Here is a 26,879-nt window from a genome sequence, read left to right on the forward strand (position 1 = left end):
ATACCTACCCTACAATGTCATTCTTAAAATATACAAATACACTGTTGAAATCTTGAAACTACAAAACAACATGTCATTAACCCTTTCATTACTGTATTTCTTTTGATATACTCTGTGTTTCTTTCAATTATTTTAAATATAACAAAGAATTTAGTAAAGTAACTTAGTTATCATTCAGTTAGTATTAGGAACATAAATTGTCACTAAGATTTGGTGGAAGATTTTAATTCAGAGCTTTTGGAAACAAGACATTTGTACTACAGACCCAGAGCCGGTTTTGGCCAGGTTTGTAATGAAAGGGTTAATTCTAACCAATGTGAATGAATAAGAAGTACTTTTGACAAAAAAATTTGAATGGTAAAGGGTTAAAAAACATTCTGTATTAGAGTTGGAAAGTTAGAAAAGAACTTAGAAAAATATGTAAACAATGACTATTCTTTTATCTTTTTTCTTTTATTTATTATTTTTTTCTTGTTTCAGTCATTAGACTTTAGTCATGTTGGGGCAATATTTTGAAGAATTTTTAGTCGAATGAATTAATCTCTTTTACTCTTTTACTTGTTTCAGTCATTTGACTGTGGCCATGCTGGAGCACCACCTTTAGTTGAGCAAGACTTATTCTTTGTAAGCCTAGTACTTATTCTATCGTTCTCTTTTGCTGAACCGCTAAGTTACAGGGACGTAAACACATCAGCATCAGTTGTTAAGCAATGTTGGGGGGACAAACATAGACACACAAACATACACACACACACATATATATATATATATATATATATATACATATATATGACGGACTTCTTTCAGTTTCCGTCTACCAAATCCACTCACAAGGCTTTGATCAGCTCGAGGCTATAGTAGAAGACACTTGCCCTAGGTGCCCCGCAGTGGGACTGAACCCAGAACCTTGTGCTTTGTAAGCAAGCTACTTACCACACAGCCACTCTTGATTCTAGCAATCTCTTTTCCTGAACTGCTAAAATAGAGGATGTAAACCCAGCAACACCAATCGTCAAGTGATGGTGGGAAACAAATACAGACACAAAGATACACACACACATATATATGCATACATTTCTAATATAAGGATAATTTTTTTTTTTTATTTTATCAGTGGCCAGCATATGAAAAATACATTTTAAGATGAAAATTATAAATACAATTATAAACAAGAGCAAAGAAAAAATTTCTTTACTAATATGCTGAAAAATAGACACTAAATTGTCTAACCACATAAAATAATTTCATTTATTATATATACATATATATATTTCTTTACTACCCACAAGGGGCTAAACACAGAGGGGACAAACAAGGATAGACAAACGGATTAAGTCGATTACATCGACCCCAGTGCGCAGCTGGTACTTAATTTATCGATCCCGAAAGGATGAAAGGCAAAGTCGACCTCGGCGGAATTTGAACTCAGAACGTAACGGCAGACGAAATACGGCCACGCATTTCGCCCGGCGTGCTAACGTTTCTGCCAGCTCGCCGCCTTTTATATATACATATATAGGCGCAGGAGTGGCTGTGTTGTAAGTAGCTTGCTTACGAACCACATGGTTCTGAGTTCAGTCCTACTGCGTGGCACCTTGGGCAAGTGTCTTCTACTATAGCCTCAGGCTGACCAAAGTCTTGTGAGTGGATTTGGTAGACGGAAACTGAAAGAAGCCTGTCTATATATGTGTATATATATGTGTATATATATATATATATATATTATATATATATATATATATATACACATATATATATATATATATATATATCATCATATATAGTTAATCCAAACATGAAAACACAAAGAGAAAACACAACAACACGAGAACGTGGAACAAGTATAGTGTTATTGGACGATCAGGAAAGAAAAGAAAGAAGGAGGATTTAACGTTTCGAACGGAAATCTTTGTCAGAAACATAAGAAAAGGAAAGATCCAAGGAAGGGAAGACAGAGTAAAAAAAAATCGCCAACGATACACTCGTAGTCACATTTTGAAATGTATGTGTGTGTATATGTTGTGTATCTGTGTTTGTCCCCCCCAACATCGCTTGATAACCGATGCTGGTGTGTTTAGGCCCCCGTAACTTAGCAGTTCAGCAAAAGAGACTGATAGAATAAGTACTAGGCTTACAAAGAATAAGTCCTGGGGTCGATTTAATTCAACTAAAAGCAGTGCTCCAGCATGGCCGCAGTCAAATGACTGAAACACGTAAAAGACTAAAAGAGTATATATTTGACTGGCTTCTTTCAGTTTCCTTCTACTAATTCCATTCCCAATGTTTCGGTCGGCCTGAGGCTATAGTAAAAGACACTTGCCCAAGTGTCACACAATAGAACTGAACCTGGAACCATGTGCTTGGTAAACAAGCTTCTTACAACAAAGTCACCCCTGCACCTGTTGCTTATTTTTATTATATTAATCGTGCTTGTTTGTATACAACAAAATTGTCTTACAAACAATAACTCTGAGCACCTTTTCAAACTCCACCTATCTAACACCCGTGGACATGTTTACAAAAGTCAGAAAACAGCACAGCTCCTTCCTTGACTTTCGGAAACATTTTTTCACGCTAAGAGTTGCTGAAGCATGGAACAAACTGCCAGCATCAGTTGCTAGTTGTCGGAGCACTGCATCCTTCAAAACTTCCATGCTTCCTGAGATTCACCAACACTACACCTGATTTTCTCCCCTCCATATACACGCAAGCATGTATCTGACTCATACATTGTTCGCTTTCCAGACATTTTTACATTACTGCATATACTCTATATGCACTCTCTTAGTTTATTCATGCTCTTTTATACAATAAAGCATAATGATTTTACTTTTTAAGCTTAATCTCTTAATCTCATGTCTTGGATACTTAGAACATATTTACAAAGTCAGAAAACAGCACAGCTCCCATGATTTTCGGAAAGATTTTTTCACGCTGAGAGTTGCTGAAGCATGGAACAGACTGCCGGCATCAGTTGCTAGTTGTCGGAGCACTGCATCCTTCAAAACTTCCATGCTTCCTGAGATTCACCAACACTACACCTGATTTTCTCCCCTCCATACACACGCAAGCATGTATCTGACTCATACATTGTTCGCTTTCCAGACATTTGTACATTACTGCATATACTCTATATGCACTCTCTTAGTTTATTCATGCTCTTTTATACAATAAAGCATAATGATTTTACTTTTTAAGCTTAATCTCTTAATCTCATGTCTTGGATACTTAGAACATATTTACAAAGTCAGAAAACAGCACAGCTCCCATGATTTTCGGAAAGATTTTTTCACGCTAAGAGTTGCTGAAGCATGGAACAGACTGCCGGCATCAGTTGTTAGTTGTCGGAGCACTGCATCCTTCAAAACTTCCATGCTTCCTGAGATTCACCAACACTACACCTGATTTTCTCCCCTCCGTACACACGCAAGCATGTATCTGACTCATACATTGTTCGCTTTCCAGACATTTGTACATTACTGCATATGCTTTATATGCACTTTTTGACAAGTTGTGGTGCACCTGGGAACTGTATACAATAATTTCATCATCATTATTTTATGAATTTCCTAAAGCCCAAAGTCATATTTTCAAAACTCTAAATACCTCTTGCGTACCACAATGCATTGTCTGAAGGCCTCAAGCACAGCAGAAGTTCCTCTTTTGTTTTTTTTTTAGTTTGCACTTTTAGTTATCTTGTCTTGGGTGCACCCAAAGAGTTTAATGAACAGCAGTCATGTAGCAGGCTGGATTGATCAATTTTAACCTACTCCTGTAAATAACTCTGAACTACTACTACTACTACTACTACTACTACTACTACTACTACTACTACTACTACTACTACTACTACTACTGATACTACTGCTGCTGCTGATACTACTACTGCTACTACTACTACTACTACTACCACCACTACTACCACCACCACCACCACCACCACTACTACTACTACTACTACCACTACTACTACTACTACTACTACTGCTGCTGTACTACTACTACTACTACTACCACTACTACTACTACTACTACTACTGCTGCTGTTACTACTACTACTACTGCTGTTGCTGCTGTTACAACTACTACTACTACTGCTGCTGCTGCTGTTACTACTATTACTAATACTGCTGCTACAACAACAACAACTACTACTACTACTGCTGCTGCTGCTAATACTGCTGCTAATACTGCTGCTACTACTACTACGTCATTAAGAAAAGAGGATTAGTTACACTATAGGGACTTGTGAAAGCAACAGCGAATCATGTACCAGGCTCAGTTTAATTACCTATGCTCCCCCAACTGAAATACCTGAACTTGTGCCTTTTTACGAAATGGTTGTTGTTGTTGTTGTGTAGGGTGGTGGATGGTAGAATTGGTAAACTAGGTCAACTTTATGATTGCATCGCTCTGGAGTTGATTAAAAAAAAAAGTACCAGTGATATACTGAGGTTAATTTAATTCATTGCTCCCTTGTCCCAAAACATTCATGTTCTTGTATCTCTATTAGGAATTATCATTGTTGTTGTTGTTATTATTATTATTATTATTATCATTATTATTAAGGTGGTGAGGTGGCAGAATCGTTAGCATGCTGGACGAAATGTTTAGCAGTATTTCGCCCGTTGCTATGTTCTGAGTTCAAACTCTGCTGAGGTCGACTTTGCCTTTCATCCTTTCAGGTCAATAAAATATGTACCAGCTGAATACTGGGATCAATGAACACTTGTGGCAAAATTTGAAATTATTATTATTATTATTATTATTATTGAGTGAGAGAGAAGTGCATGTCATCAAAGTGACACTGGGGTAAAATATACGAAGCCCAGTATACCCATCATGACTACCCGTCTGATAAGGGTACACCAGGCACATGCATCACAACCATTTGTGAGCGACATGGTGATCTCATATCAAGATATTATTATTATTATTATTATTATTACTATTCTGTTATGTGGAAGCTTCATCTTATGCACTCTTTGTTACCCCTCCCTGTTATGTTGCCTCATCTGATGCCCTTGGGACAGTAAAAGAAATGATTGCGATATTTTGATATAATGTTCACCAAGGCCGACTTTGTCTTTCACCCTTACAGGGTTGATAAAACAAAGTAACAATCTAGTACTGGGGGTCACTTTGATCAACTACACCCCCACCAAAAGCAAAAAAAAAAAAAATAATAATTGCTGGCCTTTTATCTTGTCAGAAACATTAATTCTTTTTTATAAGGGTGATGAATTGACAGAATCGTTCAAGTACCAAAAGCAAAATGCCTTAGAGTACTTCTTCTAGCTCTTTACATTCTGAGTTTGAATCCCACCAAGTTCAACAAAAATGAAATGCCAGTCAAGCCCTGGGGTTGCGGTAACCAACTTACACCCACCCCCATCCTAGATTTTCTTGACCTGTGTAAAAAATCTGAAACCATTATTATTATTATTATTATTATTATTATTATTCAATAGTTTTATTTTTATAAGGTGCTTTCAGTTCACTACCGAGTGCAGCTCTGTGTGCTTGGGTATGTGCTGTGGTTTGCTGTGATGCTCTGATGGTTACTGTATTGAAATTATTATTATTATTATTATTATTATCATCATCATAATCATCATCATCATCATCATCAAGGTGGTGAGCTGGCAGAATTATTATTAGCACACTGGACAGAAATACTTAGCAACATTTCATCCACTTTTTACGTTCTGAGTTCAAATTCTGCCAAGGTCAACATTGCCTTTCATCCTCATGGGGTCAAAGAAATAATTACCAGTTTGCACATTGATATCTATGTAATCGATTGACATCCTCCCCACCAATTTTCAGGCCTTGTGCCTATATCAGAAAAGATTATTATTATGATTATGATTGTCGTTATTATCATTATTTACTTTTATGATTAAGCTGGCAATTTGGTTGAATCATTATCATGTCGGGCAAAATGCTAAACCACACTTTTTCTGGCTGTTTATATTCTGAGTTCAGATTTCACCAAGGTCGACTTTACCTTTCGTCCATTCAAGGTCAATAAAATAAGTACCAATCAAGTACCGGAGTTGATGTAATAGACTTATCCCTTCTCCCCCAAAATTACTGGTCTCATGCCAAAATTCACAGCCATTATTATTGCTGTTGTTATTGCCGTTTCTGATCTTCAAAAGGCGAATGAACATTTGAAAATAGGCAATTAGTTTATAGCTTATAAATTTATAGCATTATGAATATTTAAGTGGATAAATATGAGAAGAAAATGGGAGGTGGTGGTGATGGTGATGGTGGTGGAGGAATCCAACTTTATGTCATATTAATAAATAGTTGACTAGATGATATTAAAATAGAACTAGATATTTAAACAGAACTAGAGATTTAGAATTAAAAATTTTATTTTGAATGCTAATACAGAATTTTCATAATGTTTATATTAAAAATCATTTACTTTGCCTCAAGTTACGTTTCAAAAGAATAATGATATAATACAAATACAAAGCAAAAGTAAAAAAATAAATAGTGAATTATTACCGAAATTATGTCCGGTTCCATATATTTTATCTCCTTAACATCCTTCATTTTTGTTTCGTAATACTTCCTTTGATAATATTCTCACTGCTAATGTCGAGGGCTCACTGATACTCTGTGAAAAGGTTTCAAATTTATGTAGGTGATGTAGAATGCGGTAAACTTCAGCTATATGCATTAGGAGATGTGATTAGTTGACTACACCATATCATTACATACACATAGCTGAAGTTATTTTCGTTTTTAAAAAAAAGTAAAAAAATGTAGCTAGGAATCTTGCCTCCCTATAAGTAGGCAGTTACTGCTATATGTAGGGCTTCACATGCCTTCAGGATCCTAAACAGGGGATAGTATTTTCTTACATGTTAAAACTGAAAGGCAGTGAGATTGACTTACTGTGGCAAGCTAAAACATTCTTCTATGGACATCTTTGACGCTGGAAGATGGTTTGTAATTGCAATTTTTTAATTTATATTTACATTTTATTTATTCACTCATTAAATATTGGTCAGGGACTTAATTAAAAAATATCTCTTGTTTTGTAAAGTAATACAGAATAAAACAGGGATTTATTTACGTCTCCTTTCACTATCAGCTACTAAAGAAAAAATGCAATTCTTAAATATATCTACATTACTAACTTTCTCTTTCTTTCTCTCTCTCTCTCCCTCTCTCTCTCTCATTAAGCCCTATCTATCTTTCTATCTTTATTTCATTTTGCAAATAATTGTTTTATTATCCCTTTTCTACCATGATATCTGAGTTATCTGCCAACTTTATCAGATTTTTTCACAAGTAGCTGAGATATACTTCACATTCCATACTTAGATTAAGTGACAGCTCCGAATATTTCCTCTACACTATCATCTTACGAAACAGATGTGTCAGAATCTATTGTTATATCATAGATATCAAACCAGTGGGTCACAATCTTTTTGGCTGTATATACACTGGGGGATCAATTAGGAAATCCCTGGGACACATCACATGAAAATTCAAAAGAGAAAGAAAGAAGGAAAATCTTAGCTTTAATCTTAAAAATCCAGAGAAAGAAAACAACATTTAGAAAAAATATAATTATTTAAGACCTCATACATGTGTATAATAAATTTATGACTAACATTTTTACAAGATACCTAAGCGTTGATATAATATATGTTTTTTAAAGACTTACACTATAGTTTTGAAAATATTGCAGTGCGCCTCAGTGGGTCATAACACATCGTTTAAGAACCTTTGCATTAGACCATAACTTCATCTTCAATAATTATTATCAATTCTAATTACAACTGTTTTATGTTGTAAATGTTTTACTTCTTTTAAACCCCAGCAACATCCACTATAGTAATTCTATTGCAGTAGTTAAAATAAATTTGTTTCCCCCTTTTTTTTCTCTTTTTGGTGGATGGATTGGTAGGGTAGCCTGAGCCGTTGTTGATTGTGAGAATGATGATAAAGATTAATAGCTCTATGATTTGATCAAACTTGCCTGATGATGAAAGACACGAATAGTAAATCTCAAATACTATAGAGGTGATTTATGTATAATGTATATGTATGTGTTAAGTGTATATGTGTGTATGTATGTATTGTAGTGTATATGTATTGTGTGTATCATCATATGTTAGTGTCCACTTTTCTATGTTTGCATGAGTCAGATGGGAATTTGTTGAGGTAGATTTTCTATCACTGGACACCCTTTATGTTGCCAAACGGCACCTGTTCCCTCATAGCCAGACACTGCTTCTATGACAGTGATACTCATTTGGTATTGCGGCACAATGACAATAGAAAGAGATTCATAAGCAACACAAGTGTGTTTTCATATATATATATATATATATATATATGTATATATATATATGTATAAGTGTATGTATATGTATATATATATATATATGTGTATATATATATATATGTATATGTATATGTATATATATATATGTAATATATGTATGTATATATATGTATGTATATATATGTATGTATATATATGTACATATATATATATATATATGTAATATATATATGTATGTATATATGTATGTATGTATATGTATATGTATATATATATGTATGTATGTATGTATATATATGTATGTATATATATGTATGTATAAATATATATGTATGTATATGTATGTATATATATATACATAATGCACTTCCTTCAGTCTCCATCCACCAAATCCACCCACAGGACTTTGGTCAACCTAGGGAGATAGTAGAAGACACTAGCCTATGGTGCCACACAGTAGGATTAAACTTGAAGTCACATGATTGAGGAATGAACTTCTTAACCACACATCCATCCCTATGCATGTGTGTGTGTGTGTGTGTGTGTGTTGTGTGTGTGTGTGTTAGAAAAGAATATTCTGTGTGTATACTAACCATGAAATTTTTTTTTAACTAGTTTAAATGATACAAATATTTACTCCAACAAATATCAATTTCCAAGCATGAATTTGAAAATATTTAATATGAAAATGTTAATTTAATTTTTTTTTAATCTGAAAATATTATTATTTTGCTCCTTTGTCCTCTTCAATATTCTAAGCTCCCTAACATAAATTTTACTTTTGCATACTGAATTAAAATAGCAAAACAAAACACAACATATAGGCGTAGGAGTAGCTGTGTGGTAAATAGCTTGTTTACTAACCACATGGTTCTGGGTTCAGTCCCACTGCGTGGCACCTTGGGCAAGTGTCTTCAACTTATAGCCTCGGGCCGACCAATGCCTTGTGAGTGGATTTGGTAGACGGAAACTGAAAGAAGCCCGTCGTATATATGTATATATATATATATATATGCGTGTGTGTTTGTGTGTCTGTGTTTGTCCCCCTAGCATCGCTTGACAACCGATGCTGGTGTGTTTACGTCCCCGTCACTTAGCGGTTCGGCAAATGAGACCGATAGAATAAGTACTGGGCTTACAAAAGAATAAGTCCCGGGGTCGAGTTGCTCGATTAAAGGCGGTGCTCCAGCATGGCCGCAGTTAAATGACTGAAACAAGTAAAAGAGTAAGTAGAAAGTAAAGAGAGAGTTAAAATATTAGTTTTTTTTTTTTATTTAGTCCTGTTCCTTTTTATCCCTGTTGCAAATAATGAACAAATATTGAGAGAGTCGAATTTAACGTTAATACTGTACACCAATTAGGTAAAATGTTTTATGCAGATTGTTGTCAGGGAGCCATAAAACACGTGTTTTAATCCAAACATATGTTTTTTATGATAATGCTATCCATCAATTGAGTTGAAAAAGACTTTTTAATAGTTAACAGATCTTTGAAGTCCACCGGGCTGGTATTTATCTCTCATTTAAGTGATTTTAAGCTTATAAGAGAAGTGTTCTTCTGGATAGGGAACCTGTATATCACAGATAAGTGTTCCCACTAGAGGAATTGAACTGAGTATAGCTTACACTAGGGAATTATACCACCTTATTGTACATGCTTAAAGAAAATGAGGCACATTAAGTTATTTATAGATCAGTGCTGCTAACAAGATATTTTTTGGTTTCTGCAATCTGAAAGTTTAGGACTTGATAGTTCCAGATAAATACCAGTACTGTTAAAACACAGGCACAAAGTACCTGAAGCTGTTTCAGTACCTGATTTGATTAAATAATCATTTCTAGAATAGGTACAAGACCTAAGATTTGGTGGCAGAGGTGGAAGTTGGTCATTTAAAAATAATAATAATAATAATAATAATAATAGTAATAATAATAATAATAATAGTAATAATAGTAATAATAATAGTAATAATAGTAATAATAATAGTAATAATAGTAATAATAATAGTAATAATAGTAATAATAATAATAATAATAATAATAATAGTAATAGTAATAATAATAATAATAATAATAATAATTTTAATAATAATAATGAAATTATTGTACACAGTGCTCAGGTGCACCACAACTTGTCAAAAGTGTGTATAAAGTATATGCAGTAATGTCTGGAAAGCAAACAGTGTATGAATCAGATACATGCTTGTGTGTGTATGGAGGGGAGAAAATCAGGTGTAGTGTTGACGAATCTCAGGAAGCATGGAAGTTTTGAAGGATGCAGTGCTCTGACAACTAACAACTGATGCTGGCAGTTTGTTCCATGCTTCAGCAACTCTTAGCGTGAAAAAATGTTTCCAAAAGTCATGGGAGCTGTGCTGTTTTTTGACTTTGTAAACATGTCCACAGGTGTTAGACAGGTGTAGTTTGAAAAGGTGCTCAGAGTTATTGTTTGTTAGATGGTTAATAATTTTATGGGTGTCTGCCAAGTCAGACTGCCAAATCAATACTGCATTCAATTGATACTTAATTTTATCAACACCAGAAAGATGAAAGGCAAAGGTGACCTTGACAAAATTTGAACTCAGAATACAAAGGGATTAATATGAATTTCTCATGTTTGTTCGGTAGACAATACTTTCATCAATGGTCATGTGCTAACTGGGAGAAATGTATTAATGAATCACATTTTATTTATTCTGAAAAAAATATTAAAGCAAAGTCTACACCAAGATTTGAACCAGGTACATATAGAAATGTAACTAACTTCTGATCAAGTCATACACCGCCTTTTGAGATAAGATTTCATAATGGAACCAATTAGATTCTCTATAGTGTTGCAATAAAAAATTCCAGAACTTATTATTATTGTACTTTGTATTTTCACACAACCAAATGTCATTATCTCTTGGGAGGTAAAATACAAAATAGCGAAAAGACTAGAGCATGCATGCATATATAGCTTATATACATGTAACACACACATTGTGTGTGTGTGTGTGTATAAATATAATATATATATGTGTGTGTATAAATATATATAAATATAATATGTATATGTATATATAAATATAATATGTATATATGTATATATAAATATATAAGTGTTTATGTCTGCGTATATAACTATGCGTGTCCGTGTGTGTATAACTATAATATATGTGTGTATATATATATATATACACTCACACATGCACACACACAACTTCATATATTTTTATATATATTTTCAGTGTATGTAATATTTAGTATCAATGGTGTTTGTTGATATCAAAGTTTTGCTGATGCATGCTTTTCAAATCAGACAGTTTTGAGAACGCTGGCTTCTCAAAGCCACCTGATTTCAGAAGAAGAGAGTGTAAGCAAAAACTTGAAGTAAACAATTACTATTGATGATAAATATTATTGTGACTCTACAATCACAATTGAGTGCTTTATTCAAAGTACATTTGGTGTACTGAAGTACTTTAACTTAAAAAAAGAAGAAGAAGAAATAAGCAATTTTATATATATATATATATATATATATCATCATCATCATCATCGTTTAGCATCTGCTTTCCATGCTAGCATGGGTTGGACGGTTCAACTGGGATCTGGGAAGCCAGGAGGCTGCACCAGGCCCAGTCTGATCTGGCAGTGTTTCTACGGCTGGATGCCCTTCCTAACGCCAACCACTCCGTGAGTGTAGTGGGTGCTCTTTACGTGCCACCAGCACAGATGCCTTTTTATGTGCCACCAGCACGGTGCTTTTTATGTGCCTATATATATATATATATATATATATATATATATATACATACATATGCATATATATATATATATATATATATATGCATATATATATATATACACACGAGCAAAACACCCCCTCTCCGTCCAATGGATGGTGCTGAGTTGTCAAACATTTAAACCAAATTTTCTCAAAACAATTTGTCCGACCATCCCATAGGCCTCCCCTTTGAGAAACACTGATGTACCTGCCTGTACAAATGCATGTTCCCACAACTTTATCGATCACCGTCTCGCCTGGAATTGATTTTTGTAATTTTTTCATGATTTATACACGCCCTGATACCATCAGTATCTACATATCAAATTTGAGAGCAATCAGATTGAGGATGGCCAGGATACTAGAAGACACACAGACAGACAGAACAGATTTTATATAATATATATATATATATATATTCACATACATACATGTGTGTATGTATGTGAGTGTCATGTGCATGCATAAAACAGAGAGTTAGAAATTAAGCACAAGGAAAAATCAAATGAATTGGACAAGGAAACACGAATAAAGGTATATCCATAAATAAAGGCGGCAAGCTGGCAGAAACGTTAGCACACCGGGCGAAATGAGTAGCCGTATTTCGTCTGTCGTTACGTTGTGAGTTCAAATTCCGCCGAGGTCGACTTTGCCTTTCATCCTTTCGGGGTCGATAAATTAAGTACCAGTTACGCACTGGGGTCGATCTAATTGACTTAATACCTATGTCTGTCCTTGTTTGTCCCCTCTATGTTTAGCCCCTTGTGGGTAATAAAGAAATAGGTATATCCATGCGTATGCATGCATGCACACACATACACACTTATTTCTCTCATAAGTTGTTGGCTGAAGTTCACAGTTTCAACTCCTAGCTTCAACACAACTCTTAGCTTCAGTTTATTTGTAGGTTTCAAGAAAAAATCTATGAGGGAAATATTTTCGTGAGGAATAGGTACTTTTGAGATGTGAGACAACATGTTTTATGGTATAACAGGACAAAACCACTACAATTATTTGAGAATTTACAAATATTACACACATATACACATGCATATGCACATAGGCGCAGGAGTGGCTGTGTGGTAAGTAGCTTGCTAACCAACCACATGGTTCCGGGTTCAGTCCCACTGCGTGGCATCTTGGGCAAGTGTCTTCTGCTATAGCCCTGGGCCGACCAATGCCTTGTGAGTGGATTTGGTAGACGGAAACTGAAAGAAGCCTGTCGTATATATATATATATATATATGTGTGTGTATGTGTGTGTTTGTCCCCCTAGCATTGCTTGACAACCGATGCTGGTGTGTTTACGTCCCCGTCTCTTAGCGGTTCGGCAAAAGAGACCAATAGAATAAGTACTGGGCTTACAAAGAATAAGTTCCAGGGTCGATTTGCTCGACTAAAGGCGGTGCTCCAGCATGGCCACAGTCAAATGACTGAAACAAGTAAACGAATAAACGAATATTATTTGATACGTTGTACATGCTTGGCAATTTGAAAGATCATGCTGGATATGAAATCCTAATATTGTGAATGAGTTATTGTAACCATTTGACCGAACATAAACTATTATATTTATTTGGGTAAATATAACAGTACAGTCAACTATGAAATGTCAGTGAGATATGTTATACATCTACAACATGGTCACTGATACCATTCCACTGCATATATTATGTAATTTCAAAATAAAACATAGGAGCTATGATGGAGAAGATATGCAAATATATGAGAGTGGAAATATTATTCAGATTACTAAGTCAGTATGTTAGGTTATTCAGCAGCAGGTAATTTTTATAGACATGACAGCGTGAATTAACAAAACACATTAATTTACTGGAGTATGGCTCATTGGTAAATCAAGAATAATCTACAATAACACATTTACGTCATCGTCGTCATCATCATCATCATTATTGTTTAAAGTTTGCTTTCCATGCTGGCATGGGTTAGACGGTTTGACTGAGGACTGGCTAGCCAGAAGGCTGCACCAGGCTCCAATCTGATCTGGCAAAGTTTCTACACAGTTTAAACACAAACCTCGAATCTGCTACATTCTATATAAATTCCATACTGGGAAGGACCAACTTTAAGAGAATCTTACATTGTTTATAAACTTTACATTTGGATGGACTCATATTAAACTCCGTTGGACTTTTGGATTTTACTCAAACGATATTGGAATGATACACATATATACCATTATGCCTATAAAACGGATTTATGAACTCAATAAACCATACATATCTTACATCTATTTCCTTTCTTCCACCTCACTCCCTATTTATATCACATCGAAACTAACTATGACTTAACTTTTCCTCTCACACCGTCTCCATGAAGGGATATTATTAATTAATATCCTAGAAACAGCTGTAAGACCTTCTATCTATAAATTCTCTAATATCTATACAGCCTTGGTTTTTTTTATCGCATTACACAAAAAATTCATATATACACACGCTGACATAGAACTAACGTTGAACCTTTTATTCGCAATATTACCGAATCTGGAACTTAACTATGGTCTGTCTAAAGCACTTATTCAGCATTACCTGACACCTTTGGGTCTCAGTGACACCATTATCTCTTATATATATATATATATATCATCATCATCATCGTTTAACATCCGCTTTCCATGCTAGCATGGGTTGGACAATTTGACTGAGGTCTGGCGAACCAGACTCCAATCTTGATCTGGCAGTGTTTCTACAGCTGGATGCCCTTCCTAACACCAACCACTCCGAGAGTGTAGTGGGTGCCTTTTACGTGCCAGCCAGAGGATGCTGTTCCTTGTCAAAGGAAGGTAATTGTTTGAACTTCGAGATAAAATCAGCTGACCACTAGATCTATCCAACACATGATGAACCCATGAATTAACAATGCACAGACATTGAATAAGTGTGTGTATGTGTTGGACATTTTTGTTACCCTGCGTACATCTCAGATAGAAACAAAAGGTCATATTATTTATGAAGTGCATCATCATCATCATCCTTTAACATCCACATTCCACCCTCACATGAGTTATATATTACATAGAGTACTTACGATAGAAAAATAATAAAAATAAATATATAAACTGCAGCACATAACCAAATGACATCGAGGTGGACTTAGGTGATGTAATGGAAGCTGGATCACAGTGATGCTACTGGAATAATGATTTAATAATAATAATGCCATAATATACGGATAGCCTATTTGGATGTATATATATCTATAAACATTTAATTATACACCTGTTATGTATATGAATCTTGCACACACACCATCCAGCCTTAGAAGAACTACAAGAATATATTGGAAGAACACATTACCTGGATAATAAAATGTTGAGTCTACAACTATAATGCATTGAGTTGTACTTTGAGTTATGATTGACTCTGTTGAGGATTCTGATATATAATGAATATAAATGTTATGTGTCTGTGTGTGTACATTTGTATTTATGTATATATATATATATATATATATATATATATATTGCAAGGATGATCCGGTTCTTGACTGAGGATAGAAAGCTTCAAATGACCTGTTCTTGTTTTTTTGTATCACCTATCTGGATGTTTGTTGTCCCTTTTTGTATCACTTAGTTGTCCGGATGTTTTGCGTTCTTGTCCCATTTTGTATGTTATATATATATATATATATGCATTTATTTATGTATGTTATATATATATATATTATATATATATATATACACATACACACATATTATATATATATTATATATATATATATATATATATATATATATATTACACACATACACACATATATATATTATATATATATATATATAGCATGGAAGGTGGGCATTAAATGATGATATATACAAGAGGATACCCAAAAGAATCCGGAATTTTGGCAATATTATTTTATTCTCCTGGTTCTACATGTTTACACTTTTATCACCATCAGAGTATCCTCCATTTAAAGCAATGCATCAGTGCAGGCACGTTTTCCACTGTTCAAAGCAGTGCTGGAAATCTTGTGCAGTGATGCTTTTAACGCCTTTGTTGTTGTTTTTTCTTCACCTCTTCCACATCGGCAAATTCTGTAACACCAGCTTTCATCACCAGTTGATCTTCCAACTGTTCTTTCAGTTCACAGCATCTTTAGTCGTGACTGCTTTTGATCTTCTCTGAGCAAAGCAAAGCACAAGTTTTGTTGCAACTCTTTTCATTCGCAATTCCTAACTCAAATTTCGTTCACAAGAGCTCCAGAACACACCAGTTGTATCAACAAGTTCATCAAATGTTCGGTGACTGTCCTCCACCATGAAAGCATGTCCTACCTTCTTGACATGTCTTAGTAGGTTACTCTCTTTTACTCTTTTACTTGTTTCAGTCATTTGACTGCGGCCATGCTGGAGCACCGCCTTTAGTCGAGCAAATCGACTCCGGGACTTATTCTTTGTAAGCCCAGTACTTATTCTATCGGTCTCTTTTTGCCGAACCGCTAAGTGACGGGGACGTAAACACACCAGCATCGGTTGTCAAGCAATGCTAGGGGGACAAACACAAACACACACACATACATATATACGACAGGCTTCTTTCAGTTTCTGTCTACCAAATCCACTCACAAGGCATTGGTCGGCCCGGGGCTATAGCAGAAGACACTTGCCCAAGATGCCACGCAGTGGGACTGAACCCGGAACCATGTGGTTGGTTAGCAAGCTACTTACCACACAGCCACTCCTGCGCCTATCTTTGTAATGAAAAAGGCTTGTAATTATGTCCAGGTTCATGAATTTTCCTGATATTTGCATTTGTTCAGGTCAGCGGTTATCCTGAACAAGTTTTTCCTAAAGCTTGGAAACCACACATAAACATGTGTTTTGCTCGTAGTGGTGTTCTTGTAAGTTGTTTGAAACATAACAACTATTTCGGCTGCCTTTTTCCTCCACAGGATACAGAATTTCACAGAAGCACACTGTTCCTTCGTTTCAGTCATAGCAAAAATCGACAAACAGGGAAGAAGCACTGCAAAACAAAGACACACCATGTGACAGTAGGACATCACCCAATGACACTGGTCAGCAGACTGATGCCTGAGGTTCGCATCAAGTGGCTTCTTGTGGCAGAAGCATGAACTACAATGGGTTTTTCCCACAAAGAATATTTCCAGTTACTTTTGGGTACCCCCTTGAGAATATATATATATATATGTATGTATGTATGTAGTATGTTTATACACACAAACACACAGGCATATATATATATATGGCTGTGTGGTGAGTAGCTTGCTTCCCAACCACATGGTTTCATGTTCAGTCCCACTGTTTAGCACCTTGGGCAAGTGTCTTCAACTATAGCCACAGACTGATCAAAGCCTTGTGACTGGATTTGGTAGACAGAAACTGAAAGGAATCCATCATATGTATGTGTGTGTGTGTATGTATGTTTGTATGAATGTATCTATGTATGTATTTGTGTGTCTGTATTTGTCCCCCACCTTTGCTTGGAAACTGATGTTGGTGAGTTTACTTCCCTGTAACCTAGCAGTTCAGCAGAAGAGACCAATAGAATAAGTACCAGGCTTACAGACAATAAGTCCCAGGGTCAATTTGTTTGACTAAAGGCGGTGCTCCAGCATGGCTGCAGTCAAATGACTGAAACAAATAAAAGAATATATATATATATCTATGTATGTATATGTATTTGTATATATGTATGTTTGTATTTATGTATGAATCTTTATATGTATGTATATGCATTTATATATGTATGCTTATATATATATATATATATACATGTATGAATGCATCTTTGTATTTATGTGTTTGTGTGTCTACATATTTACATGTGTGTGTTTGTGTATATGTATTTATAAATATAGGGTTATACGAATACATATGTGTCTGTACACTTGTGTGTGTGTGTGTGCGTGTGTGTTAGCATTTATATGTATGTCAATGTGAATTAACAAACCCATATGTTGAAGTTTCCTTTGCATGTTGGGTTTGTGAGATGATCTGTTGTGCACCATATGTAATATATCAGATGGAACAGGCTGCCTAACCGCTAAAACATGAGTTGCAAGATAATAAAATACCTGTTGATTGTTCAGTTATAAACTCTACACCCAACCCATCATAATCTATGCAGATTGAAGCAACAAGAGTTTAATGTTTAGGCCACAGACATAGTGCAATAGAAGTGCTGGTTCCATAACTTTCTCTAATAGTAGTCTGATACCTTATCTAGTAGGGCAAATGCATCTCTTATATATCATCATCATTTTATGTCTGGCTTCTAATGCTGCAGAAATGTTAGCATGCCCGACGAAATGCTTAGTGGTATTTCGTCTGCCATTACGTTCTGAGTTCAAATTCTGCCAAGGTCGGCTTTGCCTTTCATCCTTTCAGGGTCGATAAATTAAGTACTAATTATGCACTGGGGTCGATGCAATTGACTTAATCCGTTTGTCTGTCCTTGTTTGTCCCCTCTGTGTTTAGCCTCTTGTGGGTTAATTACACAATTTGGCCAACTGACATCAACTAGCTAAAATTAAAATTTTCTGCTCCTTTTAAGATAACTGTTTCATTAGTCAGCTATTTTGGAATGAAAACATATGACCGATGAATCAGATGTGTCATAAATCATTATTACTGTCATTTTAAGTTTGTTTACTTTCCATGCTGGCATGAGTTGAACAGGTTGTTATTGTCCAAGTTCTTATTCAGAATTTCTGATCCTGTCTAACAGATCAGAGGATCATATCTCACTCATACCTTTCATTTTCCTATCACCAACGCCTCTTTACAGTTTTGTTCCTTCTCAAGCATGCCTGGCTCATAAGGGCCGGTTTCTTGGCGTACAGGTTCCCCACCTGGACGGGACGCCGGTCCATTGCAGGTGAGCTGCAAGATGCAGGAGGAAAGAGTAAGAGAAAGTTGTGGCGAAAGAGTCAGCAGAAGTTTTGCCATTACCTTCTGCTGGAGCCGCGTGGAGCTTAGGTGTTTCGCTCATAAACACACACATCATCTGGTCTGAGATTTGAACCCACAATCCCTCGACCACAAGTCCGCTGTTCTAACCACTAGGCCATGCACATCCACCCCTCTTTACAGTGTATACTTGCTGCATTTTATTGAGGGGCCAATACTATTGAGGCTGCCTTGCACTCTTTAAGACTGAAGAGTCCTTACTCCTCTGTGATGAACTTGAGTAGAAGAGAGTGAGAACAACTAGGATCATAGGTGGAAGGGGAAAATTATATGATGGCTGAAATCTACCTCAACAAATTCCATCATGTCATTGATTTGTATAATGCGAGTTGGTCAGCTGAAACTAAGTTTGGACATGTGTTAAGGACCCGTGTCATCTGATGGCTATTTTTCTATAGAAACATAACCAACAAAACAGCTGTCTCGGCACATGATTTGGAAATGATTCCTCACTATTGATGCTTTGGATCTAGGCTAACCGAACGTTCTGAGTGGATTTGGTAGACGGAAACTGAAAGAAGCCCGTCGTATATATGTTTATATATGCATATGTATGTGTGTATATATGCTTGTGTGCCTGTGTTTGTTCCCACAACATCGCTTGACAACCGATGCTGGTGTGTTTACATCCCCGTAACTTGCGGTTGGGCAAAAGAGACCGATAGAATAAGTACGAGGCTTCCAAAAAATAAGTCCTGGAGTCGATTTGCTTGACTAAAGGCGGTGCTCCTGCATGGCCACAGTCAATTGACTGAAACAAGTAGTAAAGGAGTAAAGAGTTATGCAAGCCTTAGAAATTGCAACTACCCTTAAGAATATCCACAAGCTTAATGAGGTATAATTATCATTAGGAATTTTTTCAAACCAAGTGAAAATTACTGGTGAAGGTGCCATGTAAAAACTACCCAGTCCACACTCTGTAAAGTGGTTGGCATTAGGGAGGGCATCCAGCCATAGAAACCTTGCCAAAACTGACTATGGAACCTGGTGTAGCCCCTAGCCTTGCCAGTTTCTGTCAAGCCATCCAACTCATGCCAGCATGGAAAATGAGCATTAAATGATGATGATGTTGAAGTGAAGTTATTTCTATAAATCCCAGCTTAATAACAGTGAATACCCAGATTACCAACACCTGTGTATTATGTTCTGCTTGTCTGGGAATAATGGAAGAGACCTTACCTGTAAATTGTTAGTAATGTTGTTATTCATACCTCCCTATGCACAACAAAGATATAGGTGTGTGTATGTGTGTGTGTGTGTGTCTGGAGAGAAGTGTGTGTAAGTTTATTGTGTCATTATTTAGTCAGGAAGGACTTTCCCCGTAACCCCCACTCCCACATCACTGAGATACAGAAATAATTGTGTAAAGTTCAGGTTAGTAAACAATGTAGCTTAATAAGTGAGAAAGGAAATATAATTAGATGCTGGAAAGATGAAGTCTTAGGGTGGTCTTTTCAGTGCAGCTGTTTCCAATAGAGTCTAGATGTGTTGTAACACAAACAAGATAATAGAAGTAGGTGCCAGTAGAAGGAGTTAGTTTAAGTGCAAATTCTATCATCATCATCATCGTTTAACATCCGCTTTCCATGCTAGCATGGGTTGGACGATTTGATTGAGGACTGACGAACTAGACGGCTGCGCCAGGCTCCAATATGATCTATAAACTCAGTAATTTGGAAAAACAGATGCTCTTGAAAAATGAACATTTGGTGCCGGGCCATAGCGAATAGTGAGATTTGGTGAGTAAAGGTTTGTCTGAGACAAGGATATCTATTTGAAATTGCCTCCAATAGTTGAACAGCACTCAATCAGCTATTCAGATAGAATTATTTTCTGGAAAGAGAAGAGAATTTAGTTGTGTCTGGGGAGAGTCATTTTCTTTTTGTGCCTTATAATGTAACACACTCACCAGTAAAATTTCCCTTTATTTCTTATTTTTATTTTCCTAAAATGTTCGTTGGTGTCTTGCAACCTTTTCAATAGTCTTGACTCTGTCCGTTATTTACACTGCGTTCCCTTTTGTTTGTTTGTGCGCATGTGTGTGGGTCAGTGTGTGTGTGTGTGCCTATACATGCATGCATGTACGTTTGTATGTTTGTGTGTGTGTGTGTTTGTATGTGTATGCATATGTATATATGTGTGTGTATGCATATGTATATATGTATGTATGTATCTACGTATGTATGTATCCTGCATATTTATGTGCTTGCATGTCCGTGTTTGTGTATTTTCGATGTATGTGTTTGTGTATGTATGCACCTCTGTCTCCTTGTGTGTACATGTCTGTGTGCGTGTGTGTGTTATGCAACTATGTACCAGTTTGTATGCATGGATGTGCATCTTTATATGTGTGGTTTCATGTCTCCATATGTGTCTGTTCTTGTAACCTATGTACCTATCCGTCTGTATGTTGATCTGTTTATTTAGCCTTTCTAAATAAATGTTGTACCTATGGTATATGCTTGTGGTTTCCATTAAATAGTCATCAGTTTAAAAAGCTGGACCAGATCACTGTTTAACATCCATTTTTCAGTGTTTGTACAGTTGGGTCAGTTTTCTTTTACATCTAAGTTCCCTTCTTTTATGCAGTGACCATCATCATCATCATCATCGTTTAACGTCCGTTTTCCATGCTAGCATAGGTTGGACGGTTCGACCGAGGTCTGGGAAGCCAGGAGGCTGCACCTGGCTCCAGTCTGATCTGGCAGTGTTTCTACAGCTGGATGCCCTTCCTAACACCAACCACTCCGTGAGTGTAGTGGGTGCTTTTTACGTGCCACCAGCACAGGTGCCAGGGGAGGCTGGCAACGGCCACGATCGGTTGGTGATTTTTACGTGCCACGGGCACGGAAGCCAGTCAAGGCGGCACTGGCATCGACCACGTTCGGATGGTGCTTTTTACGTGCCACCGGCACAGGTATCACAACTACAATTTCCATTTGATTTTTTGATGTTGATGTACTTGACTCAATAGGTCTCCTCAAGCACAGGGTCGAAACGGTGTTTCTTTACTTGCTGACCTTGTGCCAAAATTTGAAATCAATATATCATACTCCCTTGTTACTGTTACCTTAAGCAATACAATTAGTGATTGGTAAATTGAAAACCTGTAACCAATAATGCTATTGTTCATCAGTTGCAATAATAATAATAATAATAATAATAATAATGGTTTCAAATTTTAGCTTGAGTCCAGCAATTGCGGGGAAGGGGATAAGTCAATTACATTGACCTTAGTGTTCAACTGGTACTTATTATATTGACCCCAAAAGGGATGAAAGGCAAAGTTGACCTCAATGGAATTTGAGCTCAGAACCTAAAGATTTTTCCCAGCATTCTAACAATTCTGCCAGCTCACCACATTAAACAACAATATTAATAATAATAATATTAATAATAATATTAATAATAATAATAATAACAACAACATCCATCTATGAATTTATTTATTTATTAATTTTTAAATACATATTTTATCTGTGAATTTGCGTGTGTAATCTGGGAATGCATACAATGAGCTTCTCTGCCCTAGGTGTATGGAAAACACTCGGCGAGAAATGGAAGAAAATTTGGAGAAAGAAGGAAATAATAATAATAAAAATAATAATTATGTTGATGTTAATAATGAGGCTGACAATGACAATAACGGTAAATCGCAAAAAAAAGAAGGAAAATAACATAATAATAATAATAATAATAATAATAATAATAATAAATAAAAATAAATTTGTGAGTGAATAAAAGAAGCTCAGAAAGTAATGTGGTACAACTGTAATAGAAAATCTGTCCTAAATGAAACCAAGATCCTTGTTTGGTACAATATTTCCCCTCTGACAAACTAACAACATCTAGTGATGGTTACTAGAACAAAGGTAAACATCTGCAAGCTAGCTTCACTGTTAAGCTAACAAATCCCTTGATCTTTATTTAATTATCTTTCTTAGGGACTCTCACCTTAGATAATTAAGACAGTGTCTAGTCAGGTTCTTCACTGTTTCAAGTTTGTGTTTAGTTATTTTAGATGTTATTGCTGGATCAGAGGTTATTTAGTATGCTATAGAAAATATTTATATTTATTTTTTTCTTCGCCAATTGACTAATTAAGTCAGTTGGGTTCGAGGATACTCACATGGCTGAGTCATTTTGTTTTTTTACCTGTTATGTAAACACATATTTTTTTCTTTTGTGTGTGTGTGTGTGTGTGTGTGTGTGTTCATGTTCATTACATTTGTTTCCCTTTTGTTTCCTTATCAGCTACACACATCTCGTGCAGTTTCCTTAATCCACTATCATCATCGTCATCAGCATCGTTTAACGTCCGCTTTCAATGCTAGCATGGGTTAGATGGTTTGACTGAAGGCGGCAAGCTGGCAGAAATGTTAGCACACCGGGCACTATGCTTAGCGGTATTTCGTCTACCACTATGTTGCTAGTTCAAATTCCGCCGAGGTCGACTTTGTCTTTCATCCTTTCGGGTTTGATTAAATAAGTACCAGTTACACACTGGGGTCAATATAACCGACTTAATCCGTTTGTCTGTCCTTGTTTGTTCCCTCTGTGTTTAGCCCCTTGTGGGTAGTAAAGAAATAGGTTTGACTGAGGGCTGGCGAACCAGATGGCTGCACCAGGCTCCAGTCTTGATCTGGCAGAGTTTCTACAGCTGGATGCCCTTCCTAACGCTAACCACTCCAAGAGTGTAGTGGGTGCTTATACCACTTTGGTGGTACTGGCAATGGCCACGCCCAAATGGTGCTTTTTATGTGCCACCTGCACAGGAGCCAGTCCAGCAGTTCTCCTTCATTGGTATATGAAGAAGGTGATGTGGATTTCCTTTAAATAGAAAAGCTATCATCATCATTATCATCGTGTAACATCTGCTTTCCATGCTAGCATGGGTTGGACGATTTGACTGAGGGCTGACGAACCAGATGGCTGCACCAGGCTCCAGTCTTGATCTGGCAGAGTTTCTACAGCTGGATGTCCTTCCTAATGCCAACCACTCCGAGAGTGTAGTGGGTGCTTTTACGTGCCACCAGCACAGGGACCAGTCAGACAGTACTGGCAATGACCTCGCTCGAATCTTTTTACACATGCCAATGGCACATGTGCCAGTAAGGCGATGCTGGTAACAATCCCGCTCGAATGGTGCCTCCTACATGCCACCGGCACAGAAGCCAGTTAGTCGCTCTGGCAATGATCATACTAGGATGGTGCTCTTAGCACCTTACTAGCATGAGGCACAATTGCTGGTAACGATCACACTTGAATGGTGCCTTTTATGTGTCACTGGCACAGAAGTAGGCATAAAATCAAAAGTATGGGCAAAGTCCCATCTTCTCAGACTAATGTATTAAAACTAAATGTGTTTATGTTTCTAGAATGTAATCTAATATGCTTACAATGTGGACAGCAAATGTTACATATTACCAGTCTTCCAGGCATTCTTTTATATCTGTTCTCAATTCTAAGACATTTTGTAAGCATTGAAAATTATCTAATTCAACAAATCATGCTATATAAGTTTGCTGATGTATGCATCTTAGCTTCAATTATGTATTAATGATGAAGTAAGAATACCTCTCTGCCTGCTGTTGTCAAAACTAAATTTAGTGCTCAATTTTCCTGTGATCAAGCATACCAGCTGACTTACAGCATTAGGCTGTTTAGAGGTTGCTTCTCCAGATGGCAATTCTAGGCTACTTATATATAGCAATAGCAGGATAGAAAAACTAGGTAACAGTAATTCTTTTCTTCTCCATTTAATTAAAGAAGTGGCGTTTTTTTTTGTTTTTTGTTTTGGGAGTGTTTTTAATGAAAAATCTAACAAAATAAGTTTCATAATTTTTACTGAGTATATACTAAGTATATATGTCAGAATATTTTACTGAATATATATCAGAACTGTTGTATCTGGGGAGAGTCATTTTCCTTTTGTGCCTTATAATGTAACACACTCACTGGTAAAATTTCCACTTATTTTTTATTTTTATTTTCCTAAAATTTTCGTTGCATTTTGCAACCTTTTCAATAGTCTTGACTCTGTCAGTGAGTGTGTTACATTACAAGGCACAAAAAGAAAATGACTCTCCCCAGACACAACAGAATATGCTTCAACACAGGAACATGCATCTCCTCCAAGCTATACACAAAATCTGAGAGTCAAGACTATTGAAAAGGTTGCAAGACGCAATGAAAATTTTAGGGAAATAAAAATAAGAAATAAGTGGAAATTTTACTGGTGAGTGTGTTACATTATAAGGCACAAAATTAAAAAAATGACTCTCCCCAGACACAACAGAATATGCTTCAACACACGAACTCACATGAAGAATATTGCAAACCAAATCCAAAAACGAAATATACCAGAACTGTTTGAATGATTTCATTATGTGCTAAAATATATGGGTATGTTAGTACAGATGTAGACATCAGAGCTAACTCTATACTTGGTATATTTCTTACCCTGTATTATTTGCAGCTACTCTTGTGTTATCACTGATAGGTTTAGAGAGTGAAAAAGAGAGAGAGAGACAGAGAGGCCGATGGACAGAAGGAAAGTTTCCATTCAAATGGATCTTTCTGATGGCTGACAGATTAAATTTGTTTTCGCTCAAAACAGGTTATTTTGCAATAGCCACCAAACTATCATTACCTAAGACAAAATATCTTTCTCGTCCTGATGACAGCTTAGAATCTTCTATTTTGGGTTTGTCATAAATATAATATATCTTCCGTTATTTATTATGAACATAACTCTCATTTGTTACGTCTCTGTCTGTGAGTCTATATACACGTGTGTGTGTGCGAGAGAGTGTCTGATAGATAAGTGTCTAACATGCATACACAATGTTGTGAAGCAAGTTGAAGCTATTGAAATTTTCTGTATGAAAAAGATGTAATATGTAACGAAAATATTTTCATAGTACTATATTTGTTTACTATAGTATCTTCAATCATTCCCCTTTTCCCACTATATTACTAGTATTTATTTTATCAACACAGAAAGGTGAAAGAAAAACTTGAACACAATACTATTTGAATCTGATCAAAGATTACCGCATGCCTTTTGTTCAACACTCCACCAATTCTGCCATCTACCACATATTACTATATGTACAAACAATAAAATGGTTTGTGATTTAGGTGAAAGGTCAGTAATTTTGAGGATTAGTCAATACCAACCACCTCTGTACTTAGACTACTGTATTGATCCCAAAGTTAACCTTACCAAGACTTCAACTTAGAACTTGGAAGAAATATCATGAGTGGCTGTGTGGTAAGTAGCTTGTTTACCAACCACATGGTTCCGGGTTCAGTCCTACTGCGTGGCACCTTGGGCAAGTGTCTTCTAACTATAGCCTCGGGCCGACCAAAGCCTTCTGAGTGGATTTGGTAGACGGAAAACTGAAAGAAGCCCATCGTATATATGTATGTATATATGTGTGTGTGTGTGTGCGTGTATGTTTGTGTGTCTGTTTGTCCCCCCAACATCGCTTGACAACCGATGCTGGTGTGTTTATGTCCCCGTAACTTAGCGGTTTGGCAAAAGAGACCGATAGAATAAGTACTGGGCTTACAAAGAATAAGTCCCGAGGTCGAGTTGCTCGATTAAAGGCGGTGCTCCAGCATGGCCACAGTCACATGACTGAAACAAGTAAAAGAGTAAGAGTAAAGCATTTTATCCAGCATCAACAATTCTGTCAATCTACCAATCTTTTGATGATGATACTTTGTACCATAGGCACAAGGCCTGAAATTTTGGGGGAGGGAACTAATCGATTACATTGACCCCCAGTATTCAACTGGTATTTATTTCATCAACCCTGGAAAGATGAC

The 26,879-nt window shown here is 36.2% G+C and overlaps 1 protein-coding gene across 9 annotated transcripts in view; it reads left to right on the forward strand.

Annotated features, from left to right (window-relative positions):
• LOC115232440 (innexin unc-9) overlaps nt 1-26,879 on the forward strand; it is a 677,230-nt gene that overhangs the window by 597,919 nt on the left and 52,432 nt on the right. The window contains exon 1 of one of the 9 annotated variants that reach the window (XM_036500603.1): nt 6,800-6,965. The exons of the other annotated variants lie outside the window; for them this stretch is intronic. Coding sequence (XP_036356496.1) covers nt 6,940-6,965 — 26 coding nt within the window. The 5' untranslated portion in view covers nt 6,800-6,939. Of the gene's footprint in view, nt 1-6,799; nt 6,966-26,879 lie in introns of those variants that run through there. 9 annotated transcript variants of the gene reach the window in all.

This window comes from Octopus sinensis, linkage group LG2 (genome assembly GCF_006345805.1).
Source record: "Octopus sinensis linkage group LG2, ASM634580v1, whole genome shotgun sequence".
Taxonomy (NCBI): Eukaryota; Metazoa; Mollusca; class Cephalopoda; order Octopoda; family Octopodidae; genus Octopus; species Octopus sinensis.